The following is a 12,604-nucleotide window of genomic DNA, read 5'->3' as shown; positions in this document are numbered from 1 at the left end:
GTCTACTTTGGTTATAAAAGTGTCTATGCAAACACCTCCAGACAAAAATCCCAAATCTTCTAGATTTTGTTGCATATTTGCGAGCCATAGATATGTCCTTCCATTGTTTCTTTGTGAGTTGCATATCTAATTTATCTTCCCAATCTTTACTGACCTCTTCTTATTGATTCCTATAGTTATCAGGCAATGATTTATATGCCCTACTAATTATCCCTTTGTAACAGCAGCTTCTGTTCCTCTCCCCATTTATCGGCTATTGACAATAAGCATGTAAGTATAATTTTGCAAAGTCTCTCCCCTTAAAGTACTCACCAGGCTAAAAGACCTTTGATAAAATTGCTTAATATTGAGTGTACTGATGCTGCTCACACTGATTTTAGTATCACGTTAGTGAGTTACTATAATTATTTTACTGGTTCCTGCTGGTGGCAGGAGGAGGTTACCAGGCTAGTTGATTTGTACTGAAATTTAAATACTCAGTAATATGTCCACCCAAGCATTGTTCTAAAACTGAATTCCAAGCTGTTTTAGTTGCCCTGCCCCCAGAGTCATTTCTGTCTGTGTTATGGACCAGCATTTCCCCAGAACTTCTCTAGCCAGCCTGATTGAGATGGATACTTGAGACAGTGTAAGAATTGTCATGCCGTCTGATGATCAGCTAGTACTCAGAGTCCAAAATCATTGGCAGTACACCACACATCACTCCACATAATACACGTATCCATCTCATGGTGAGATTCTAAAGATTAACTTGCCTAAACCCCAAAAACCTCTAAAGCACAACCCAGGCACAAAGCACACTCAGCATATTAAGCGTACTTCCTCACGTAGCTGTAGGAGTCCCAAAGTCACAGATGCTGAGCCTGTAAGACAGGCATTGACCCAACCAAACATTCTAGTTATAGGTGACACCATTGTAAGACTTAACAAATGTGCCTCTTACCAGGCTGAGCAAGGAAAGAGTGACTGTTAGTTGTCTGGTGCCAGAATCTGTCAGAACATGCATACACTTGGTTCCTTGAGAAGCAAGTATCAGTATGACTCTTGTTATAGTTCATAGCAGTACCAATAACTTAAGGTGTACCTCTTTGGGCTATATGAAGAGAGACTTAATGGAGCTCTCAGACTGTGGCTAAGGCAGGTATGAGCCTAGCACTGAGTTGCATTCTGCCTTCTCCAAGGATAATGCTGCAGTATATGAGAAAAACCTTACTAACTTCAATTATTGGCTTAGTTTTTGGTGTCATTCAAAGGGGAGATATTTGCCGGCTTTGGAGGATGTTATCAACAGACCACATTGCTTCACCAGGGATTGCCTACATCTGTTCCTTGTAGGATTTTGATTATTGACAAAAACATTGTCCACCGCCATAGTGCCTTTTTTAGTCAGTGCCAATCAGATAAACCTATAGTGGATACAAAAAGTGTACACAGCCCTGTTAAAAGGCTAGGTTTTTGTGATATAAAAAATGAGACCATAATAAATCATTTCAAAACTTTTCCCACCTTTAATGTGACCTATAACCTGTGCAATTCAATTGAAAAACAAATCTGTTAGGGGAAAAAATATAAAAAATAAAAAACGTACAATACGCTGGTTGCATAAGTGCACACACCCGTGAACTAATAATTTGTTGCGTGTGCACACCCTTAAACTTATACTTTGTTAAAGCACCTTTTGATTTAATTACAGCATACCCTGGTCTAGTTACGAAACTGTTGTCACCGTGTCAATTTTCTGACAAGTTAACATATAAGAAACTAATCTAATATGTGGCTAACTATTATTGATGATATAGAGAAATAAAAAATATCTGACTACATAAATTGTTCTAAATGAGGTCAGTAAATGAAATATTAGTTACAATGGCTGATAAAACAAGCTGCTTTATTATTATTATTTTTGGGCAGAATTATAAGTGAAGATAAGGTAGGAGGACAGGGAAATTTAAGAAATTAACTCCTCTAAGCCTCATAGGGATCTTATTCATTTGTAATTATGTGATGTATAAAAATAGGCCTCAGTATGTCTAAACACGGCCTTTATAATTTCAGTTTCCTTCCTCGTATTATGCTCATTTTTCTTCTTCAAACTGATTATATTGGGATAAAAATTCATAGGCTTTTATTGTTTTATATTTTCATCTTACCTTTGTATAGAGTTTTGAGACAAAATTTGATGCTAGTAAGGGGTAATGTGACATGCATTATTTAAATCCTTGGCAGCTAATAGGTATCATTTCACAACCTATTAAAAAGCAGACAGAAAAAAATACATGTATGTGAATGTAAAATATATATATCTGTATGTGTGTGAGGGGCAAATATATTACATTTATAGATTATCTTTGTATCAAGCAGTAGTCCCAATTAGATGAAAGTGCTTTACTTCCTTTTTGCATAACTCCATTATTTTCACCAAACGTAATTATATGAAGTCATTAACTTTGACCTTCCTTTCTTTTTTCCCATCTTCTTCACTGCCATACATGCATTTTCCTCTCCCACCCATATTATGTACTTAGCAGTTTCCTAGTTCTTTCTTTAGTTTACTGTTAATGAATCTCATTTATTGTTAAAATTAGCTTGAAATTAAGTGTTAGCATTTAATATTTTAATATGCTTATTTTGTTTCTCATATTTGCTTTACATGTTACTTTCCTTCATGAAGTAAAGTTAATAGATTTTTATTTGTATTCTCACTTTCTTGTGTATTTTCACCGAGTATGCAAAATCTCAGTTAGTCTTACAAAATATAAACTTCAAGGAAAAAGAACACTATATTACAGTATATTCCCGGTTGAATGACAACTAATAAATCAATTATAAAAACTGATATTCTGTCATACCTTCAAAGCAACTCAGTACAAATATCCTGTTGTCTATGTTATGCCCTTAAGTAATTAGGTTTACTTGTTAATTCAGTTATGTCACAACTCTTTGTTTATTCCATTATATTGATGCTTCATCTGTTCTGTCACTTTTCCTCCTTTTTTCTGTTTTTTTCCCATTTTTTTCTTTTCTTCCTTTCTCTTTTTATGAGAAAGCATCACTCGTATTGAGTTTGTATTATTAATGTATGACTGCATTTTACTGCAAAGAAAAATCATATGGCCATGTAATCTGTTCAGTAATATGACCATAAATAAAACTGTCAGTTTCATTAAATCATCTTATCAAATAGTCATTTAGCTGAATTATTTCATCTCTTGTGTTGATTGATGTGAAATATGTTCAAAATTATAGTATAGTCTAGTAACTCTGGTATTGCCTGTTTAGTTCTTATAACTAAATAAATATTAGTTATTAGATACAACTACTCTAAAATCCAGTGAGCAAACAGTACAGTGTATAAGATTATTTAGTGCAAGTACTGCCTTCTTAGAAACATACATTTATTATAGATTTGGTTTCATGTTGTAACATAGGCAGCTGATGTGGATAGAGACAAGAAAATACAAAGCACAGGGTCTGCCTTCTACATGTATAACGAATCAGTCGCAATCCTTAGCTTTCTGAAATTCTGATAGTCTTATTAAAGGAAGACGAAAATGTTAAAGTACATAAGTGTCGTGTGGACATTTTGAGTGGTGTGGTTTTGTTGGTTATGAAGTCATTTATTTATTTGCATTCTTAACAAGTGATACTTTGACTGGATTTAAATGGCCATTTTCAGTAGAGATCCTGGGACTAAAGTTTTGAATAAACAAGACAACAAGCAAATTTAGAAAGGGGCAAAATATAGTGCTAGACTACCAGAAAAAAATATACAGTTACTAGATGACAATATGTGTACACCATTAGTATTTGAAGTTGAGAAATGTATAATCTGAGAATGTATAATCTGAGAAAACAAAAAACGGTCTCTTTTTGTCAGAAGTGTGAAATGAAATGCAGTAGTCATACTTGCTACACTCCGTTTCTCAAAACACCCCTATTTAGTTGAGGACAGCTGATTTTCTTAGAAAATAACATCTCCAAGTTCTTTTGAGTAATAAAAAGACTATTAGATGTAAATGGTTAGGAAAACTATTAAAATAACACTAGATAACTGCAACAATATTGCATTTCCTTAACATGTTTGAAGGAACCATTGGACTGACTTAATCTTCTGATTAGTTTTAAATATCCTTCATATGAGGTGATTAATCCCCAAAGTTGAGAAAAGACAATTTGAAGTCCCTGTATAATAGCCCATATTCATTATTTATCTCTGCATAACTGTACTAAATGTATCTCAAACTTAGAAGTTATACTGGACTAGTACTAATTAAACCCAGAGCAAGAATATGTGTATATGGATTAATCTATTGTAAACTAATTTCTTTAGAAAGACCAATAAAGAACCAAGAGACTGACTGTTTTGGTGGGAGGAAGCAATCAAACTGCTACTCTGTTCTAGAAGATATGTTATAATTTTCCAACAGTATGCCCCTGTGGGTGTATTAGGGTGACCTTATTTACTTAGCTAATGTTTTCCACTAAAGTATTCAGTTAAATACTGTTTTTGGATAACCACAAAACAATTTGCATATGTGAAATAATATGGAATATAATCACCAGTAAGCAACCTTATTTTATCAGTGTTCACTAAAATGTTATATATGATACTAAAATGTAAAATTGTTTATTCAGAGCTGACATTAAAATTGTGTATTACAAAGCAAGAGGGAGTTTATTTCAGAGGAGCAATGTGGAGGGCTAACCTTCAGTGCTAAAAAGGGGAGTAGTATGTGGTGCTTCGCTGAAGAAGTGCATACTTGAAACAAGCTGCTGTCAGAAGTGTAAAAAGTAAAACAGTAGATGGAAAATCCAGTATGAATAGCTGAAGAAATGAAGACCATTAAAAGATAAGGAACATGAAAATGCAGGCTTGCTATAGATGTAGACTAGATGTACAGCATTGGGTTAAAGTACTGAAGGCTTACACCATCTGAGAAAGCTGTACATTCCAGTCTTGCTCTTTTTTCCGAAATCCCTGCTGTTTCTATTGAATGTTGATACTTTTTTATCTGCAATTTCCACAGATGCACTAAAAGAAGTGACAGAGATGACTGCACAGTTGCAGAGTAGCCTTATCCGGCTTGAAAACTTCCAGAAACTCACCGAGTTACAAAGAGACTTGATTGGAATTGAGAATCTTACTCTAACTGACAGGGTAGGTACTGCTGTACGAGCAACTGTTTGTTTAGAAAGTATGGAGTGTTTCCCTCATCTACTCTTGATGTTACACTCAAGCTTCATGTATTAAAGCACATCTATTTGTAGTAGAAAATAATTAGTCATAACCTTTATCAGCTACTCTGTTGTACATACCAAGAATTGCGGCCTTCAGATGATGTATACTTGCTGCTCTAGAGTCTGCCTTTTCAGACATAGTCATTGGTTGTTAATATCCTTTGTGAGACTGTGGGCTCAGGACAGACATTGTGTAGGATGAAATAGATTGTACGTTACACCCTACCTCACAGTTGATCTTTGACCACTTTATTTCATATGCAGATAGTCTCCTACTACTTTATTTGCTTTTCCCTTTGAAAAGCTTGGTTTGTTGGCTGATGTTATACATGTACTGGAAGCCATGGCTTTCTCTCTGGTCCTTAGCATTTAAGTTCATGTTTGTATCGTAACCTTATTTTTCATCTGTGCCCTTTTTCGCTTGTTGTGAGCCAACCATCAGCCCAGCTATACTCTGGCAAGCCTATTTGATCTTCATGGGTGAAAGTTGGCTGCAGAAATTATCATGGAGACAGCCATCATATTTTTTAATCTGAATAAACTTAACCCTGCCCCCTGGGTGGTGAGCATGTGACCAATATCACCTAATGGGGGGCACTACACCTTCTCTGTGTGAGTTCATGCTTCATTGCACCCCCTGTTACATCTAATGCCAAGTGGTGACATGGAAAAAAGGGTAAAATCCTACCTTTACTACAGGATAGGCACACCCATCCCCCATGCCAGTTCCAAAGGATGTTCATATAACTAATTGCACCCAGGTCACGGGATCTTAAACAATACTTTATTCTTGTATGCCAATGAACAGTTTAATTATAACAACAGAGGAATGTTTGTGTCAACACTTACTTATATATGTATATGGGTCTACTTTATTTCACTGAAACTCAGTTTATGCTCACAATTCACTGAAAACTCATCTGATTGAAACTCATTTTGTTGAAAGTTATATGTGGTCTTTTCCCCACTGTAGTGCAATCCTGGAATTAGTATATAAAGTAAGGAGGGGTGTGGAGGCACAGCCCCACACATTGGGGGTGTGTGGGGCATAGCCCCCCCCCCCACCTATTTTAAATGTTTAAAACCATAGATATGGATACTTACAAGCCAATGAATAACTCTTTCCAGAAGACAATATATAACCAAACTATGTGGGGGGCAGCCCCCCTTACTTTATATACTAAGTCTGGATTTCCAGTTTGTTCTGAAGTCCAGGACCACTGATCATTTAGTTTTCCTTTCTACAGCAGGATAAGTATTTATCTCTGTAAGTATTTTAATATTCAGGTCATTTAATAAGAAAACCAGTGCTATCTGCAGATAGCAATTTCCAGCTTCACCAAAATGGCCATCATTTTGCTTTTCACCATTTTAATGCTTGTGGACCAACACTCTTCTCTGTGTGTTCTTAAGGTTTTTGAATGTGGTTTTGTTGTGAGGAAATCTCAAGTATTGGTAAATAGAGCACTTAAATCAGCCATGTAACTAATTGTGAGCAACTCAAAATTTTTCCAAGTGTCATTTCTTTTCAGAATACTTTTTTAAATGTTGCAGGAGATTGAGTTCCACTTCTGTAAGTTATGTAACAAATACATTGGTCTGGTTTATCCATGAACCATAATTAGCAACTGTTTGCCCTTTACATTGTTAATGAGTAGTCACATTTTCATCTAGATCAATTGTTTATGTACACAAATCTGCTAAGAGAAAAAAAAAGCTACAGCAGGCACTGTTAAGGGTCCAGAAAGGACCCAAAAGTAAAGGCAAAAATAAACTTTTTATTCTTGTACAATCCTTTAACAGATTTAACTGACTCACCATATTTTCATACCTATACACAGGACTTAATCAGATACCAAACAACCTACCCACAATTCTTTAAATACACTTACAATGAATTAACTCTAATTGACAAATCACCATTAAAAACAATTAAAAAAAGGCAGTTTCAGAATAACAATTTCATATCACTAACCAAAACCATCCCAACAGTTAAAACATTCTAAAAATCTCTGAACATATTTATAATACATAAAATAAACACATGTATTAAAAAATGCATTTGCCTTTACTTCGGGGTGCTTTCTGGACCTCTTACAGTGCTCGTTGTAGTTTTTTTTTTTTTTTCAAGTTGTCACCTTTTGGTGTTTAAATCTGCTTAGTAGACCTGCTTGGGACATTTTTTAATCTGTCTAGAAGATCTCTTTATGAATTCTCTACAGGTAGTGCTCCTGGTCACTTCCATCATTCAGAGTGACCATTTAAACACCCAGCTGTTTTATTGACTCATTTATTTTCCCTGTCCTGCCAAGCATAGTAAACCACATCAATTATAGAAGAAACCTTTCATTTCAAGAGGAGGGGCTGGCCAATTAGACTGCAGTTATTAACGTCAAGCATCATACAGAATGAATCTATTTTTGGAGCTAATGAGTATATCTTCTTAATGTTTCTACTCCTCATGCTGTTCCTTTGTGTTGTCTGTGCATTGTATATGATTAATGGCCACAGTAATGTCTTCACAGTTTCAGTACCAGTTCTATTTTGGCTGAAAGAACACTTATGCACAACACTGGTCCTAATATTTCGATAACCCTAGCAAGTTCCACTGCGTGGGGATTTATAGCAGGAACTGTGTTACTAAAATACAATGATGCTTCCACACACTAACCCCTCTCAATCATCCTTCATCAAACATGTCCTCATTCCCGCAGCCCACTTCTATCCATCAACACCTTCTCTCTACTTTTACCACTTTTACCAATGACCCTCTTCTTCCACTTTCTTAGTCAGTATGTTTCCTGTCAAGTGACTGTGACTAACACACACATACGCATGCAACAAAGCTTTTCAATCAGAACATGTGCAGATGTTGATGGTTAGTTGCATCGTTGTATAAAAGTTTTGTACCATAGCAAGTTCCCCAGAGGTTCACTCAAACTACCATCATTCTGATCCCTGCCTGGCGTTAACAGGCCAGGCTGCAAAATCCCAGGTCTTCTCATACTTATTACACTCTTCATACATGTCTGGCTGACCAACTCTTTACAGCCATTCTTGAATTAATTTGTGTGCAAGGTCAGTAAAGGTTTACTGAGGTAGTTATGTTCCTCATGTACTTGTATAGCAACTATAAGGAAGCACATTTCTATACTGTGCACACTATCTTGGAAATATTTATAAGGTATGCAGTTGCAGAATATTGATAAAAATATGTTAACAGTGTTAGCTAACTAGTATTCAAACAAATTAGCACACCCCAAAAATATTCCTTACTCTTTAGTTAAAATAGACTTTAACATGTATTGTATATGTTGCAAGCATATTATATCCCTGTTTAATGCATTGCAGATAGCAAAAGAGTAAAGTTGCCAGCTTCATGACATAAATGGATGAAGCCCTAACTATGGCCAAGATAATCTGGATTCAGATATCATCCCTTCTGCTGGGGGAGCTAACTGAGACAGCTAACTGAGACAGAAGAGGAATAATGAACCTGCTTATCTCTCTTGATGGAAAAAAGGGTGTGTGTCCCTAGTAAGTGTAAAGGATCATCAGTTCTGGTTAAGGCAAGAGATGAGGGAATGCATTAGCTGATAAATGGAGGGCAGGATGTAAAGGATTATGTCACTCACAAAGGTGGCTGATTCCTTCCCCATACACACCTGCTGCAGAGCAACCCCTTGAGCAATACTGGAGCATGCATAAGGAAACTGATGGAACCTAAAGATAAATCCCTCTGGCCTAAGTGGCAAAGTGTTCTTACCCTGTTCAAGGATCAAATAGTCACTAAGCTCTTGCCCTGTGCAGGGAATAAATGGGTTGGTAGGCATAAATAGAAAAAGACATTGCTGTGGTTCACAAAAATATTTAAAAAATGATTTCAAGTTTCAGGATTAATTGGCATCTATTTCACTGAAGTAAATACATCAGCAAAAAGCACATTTACATTATAGAATATGTTTCAATGTCCATGCTTCAAACTCAAATATGATGTTATCCATTGCAGGTTGTCAAATGTATTTCTGCCTTTAATTTGTATATTTCCTTTAATTTCTGTCTTCAAGCCATACAATATGTTATTCACATCATGTCCTTTATACCATGTATACTTATTTATCTGCATACCATATGTAGCACATATAGTAATTTATCTGTATACCGTCTGCATGTTTATTTATAATGACATTTTTTCCTTTGCAACTTTCTGTGCATTTGAAATGTTTTTGTATTTTTTGGAGGAGTTCTCCCTAGGCGTCTGCTGGAAAGGGGCTATATACAAGTGCTGACTTTGTGGGACCGTTGCCGAAATTCTTGACTAGGCTTATAAGGGCCTCCTGGGCAATAGCCTAATATCATCTTATGAGCCTATGCCCATCCAGACGAACAAATGCAAATATATAAATTTCTTACTCATACAGAATAGGGCATTTAAATGATAGAAAATGACTTGGGTTATTAGATCCAGACATCCAAGCTTCATTTTACATCTTTGTGTTCCCATAAGAAGAAATACAAGACTGGGTACCAGGCTCAGATTTACAATGTGAGGTGGAGGGTTTCATAACCATTAAGAATCAAGGAGATCCTTGCAGAATTAACAGTGCCACAGTGAAATTAATCAATCCCACGTACCCAAAAGCTAGAAGGAGTCATTGACCCTGTAGACGTAACAGATTCAGTGGCATTGATACCACTGACAAATCACAGAGCCTCCAGGAAGAAAGGGGGGTGAGGGGCTCTTAGCAGGATTAGCAGAGCTTGGGAATGCAACAAAATTAAAGTCAACAGCAACATTAAATGAACATGGTGCCCATAACTATGAATAAAAAAGTTCTAAAGATTTAATTAGATTAACCAATTCATGTAGTCTTCAAGATAAACAGAATAAGGTTGCTTCAGCAGGATTGGTTGTCAGTGACAAGCTCAGCAGAATTAATGGCATCAAGGCATCCATCATAGCATTAAAGGAATCAGGGTCTGTCTCCCAATCATAATGGAAATCATTCCATGAAGATTTACTGAGTCAGAGCATGACAGATGAATTATGAGAACATGCCATAAAGATGTGCATTAATTTCACATAATACCAGCCTTTGACGTGTCTGTCTTGACCCTTTCTCTCTCACCCTTTGTACTGTTGACTATTCATTGGGCTGATGGATGTAAATTTCATCTTATGGCATTTCTGTATTGCCATTACTTTGCTGAAGACTAATATCTACATCTTCCAATGGCTTGTGAAGTAGGATTTCCTTTGTTGCGGTATTGAGATAATGACTGAGACTATACCCTTAAATTGTCATCTTAAAGGTTGAATCCAGCATCATGTGAAACTCTTACTGCCTGTTTTTCTAAATCTCTCTCCTGTGAATGTGTTGCCTGTGTATTTGTCTAACCCCCTGCTATCAGTTATAGTCCTCAGCACATGGTCTGGCAATAAGCAAGTTTATTATGTGATTTGATGCTAAGTGACGTTTCAAGTGTTATTGCAAAATGTGGTTAGTTTTGGCCTTAGACTGCATTGCCACTGTTAGCGTAGTGCAAATAACATGTCCTCTCTGCTATAGTAAAACTTAGTGTAACAGAGGCTACAGTTTATATAAGTGCAATGAATACTGCTGCCTCCTTAATGCTTTTATTGAGCATACTGCCACAATTTGGGCAATCAACATATTTAAGATACTTATTCCTAAGTAGTCTTACAGTCAGGATCGAAATTATTATAATCACATTCTGACATCTTTTGTAAAATGATATGCAGACAGGACTTGAACCCTGCTTCAACTCTGTTTTTTCATTTATATCACTGAGCTACCACCTTGTGCCCCAGAGAAAGTTAGGTGACAGATGTATTTTCGGGTCTATATTATATGCTCAAAGTTTTAAAACTTCGACGCTCATATAATCAACCCTGTATGAGCAAAGTTTTAAAGCTTCAAACATATAAAAAAAAAATAAAAACAAAACAACCTACCTGAATGCTCTGAGCAGCACTCCACACCCCCTGCTACTGAAATATACCAACTCCGAGATTGCACTACAGTGAAGTGAGATCACAGTTGGGAATATTTCCCTTTACTTCACTGTAGTGCGATCTTGGAGTTGGTATATTTCAGTAGCAGGGGGTGTGGAGGTGCAGGGGGGCTTGCCCCCCTGCTCAGAGCATTCGGGTAGTTTTTTTTTGTATGTTTGAAGTTTGAAAACTTCGCTTATATAGTGTCGATTATATGAGCTTCAAAGTTTTAAAACTTCGAGCATATAATATAGACCCGTATTTTCTCCATTCAATACTGTCCGGAGTGCTGATGACCATGCCTCACCACTAAGCCTATGGTTTATAGAAGAATAATGAAATTAAAGTTTTCACTTTTTTTTCCTTCTGCACATTGCCTAACATGGCACAAACAGGGAAAGCAAGCACAGCAATTTAGTCCATGTTTCCATAAAACAGATCTGTTCTGCATTTAATCATGATCATGACATTTTCTACTTACTCCTTTATTGTGCAATGGTTGGCAATGAGCACCACTGATAATTCACACTCCAACTTCAACACCTCAAAGTATAATCATGCATGTGCTAATACTTTGCCAGCATCCGCGCAAATAAGTTTCTCAGCATTGCTCTTTAGGAAGAGACTTTGTGCAGGTATAAGTATTGCTACTGGATTGTTTTACTTCATTACAGTTGCTTAATGTAGTCAAGTGAATTGTATGGTTGACTGAACACCTTCATTCTGAACAGTTAGGTCTACACTGCAGCACTCATTCATTAAGGTTTGCACACCATCATCGTAACCTGATGATCCATGACTACTACATTCTGCCTCCTGTTTTTCACAAGTGTGTGAGCGTCTCTTATAAACAGTACATGTACATGTCAGTCTCAGTTCTGCAATATACATTAATGATAGCTTAGCTGAACAAGTCAGCCATATGTGTGCATGTATTACTGATCATAAGATTGCAGTTAATACTTCATATCAACAAATACAGCTTTGGAAAAAAACTTCAACATCACAATATTGTTTGTGGCACAGAATGATAAACTAATCCTCTCTACACTGCACTATCACACAGTAGAAGTCAGACTTCTTTGGTGGTACTTGTGTTAAGTACTGTATCCTCCAGATTGTGTAACTATATAGGTAGGAGATTCTAATTTCACAGCATTCAAATTGTGTGTATGCATGTATGTACAGTAGTGTATAGAGTCGTGTAAATATGACCTTACGCATTGCTGGCCTCACTGTAATAGTAGTCTGGAGAAACCTTTTGACTGCAAGGTGAGACCACATCAGTGTCAGACCCTTCTCCCACCATCATCATCTGTGCAACACAATGCTGATGTCATCCTCTATAAA

At 36.4% G+C, this 12,604-nt stretch overlaps 1 protein-coding gene across 1 annotated transcript in view; it reads left to right on the top strand.

Moving 5' to 3' along the window:
* LOC122801240 (FERM, ARHGEF and pleckstrin domain-containing protein 2-like) overlaps positions 1-12,604 on the top strand; it is a 963,231-nt gene that overhangs the window by 522,432 nt on the left and 428,195 nt on the right. Inside the window, exon 8 of the mRNA XM_044070791.1 lies at positions 5,028-5,158. Coding sequence (XP_043926726.1) covers positions 5,028-5,158 — 131 coding nt within the window. The remainder of the gene's footprint in view (positions 1-5,027; positions 5,159-12,604) is intronic.

This window comes from Protopterus annectens, chromosome 4.part1 (assembly GCF_019279795.1).
Source record: "Protopterus annectens isolate FY-2018-M chromosome 4.part1, PAN1.0, whole genome shotgun sequence".
Classification (NCBI taxonomy): Eukaryota; Metazoa; Chordata; order Ceratodontiformes; family Protopteridae; genus Protopterus; species Protopterus annectens.
Note: the sequence above shows the minus strand (reverse complement) of the source record. Positions and strands in the feature narration are given on the sequence as shown.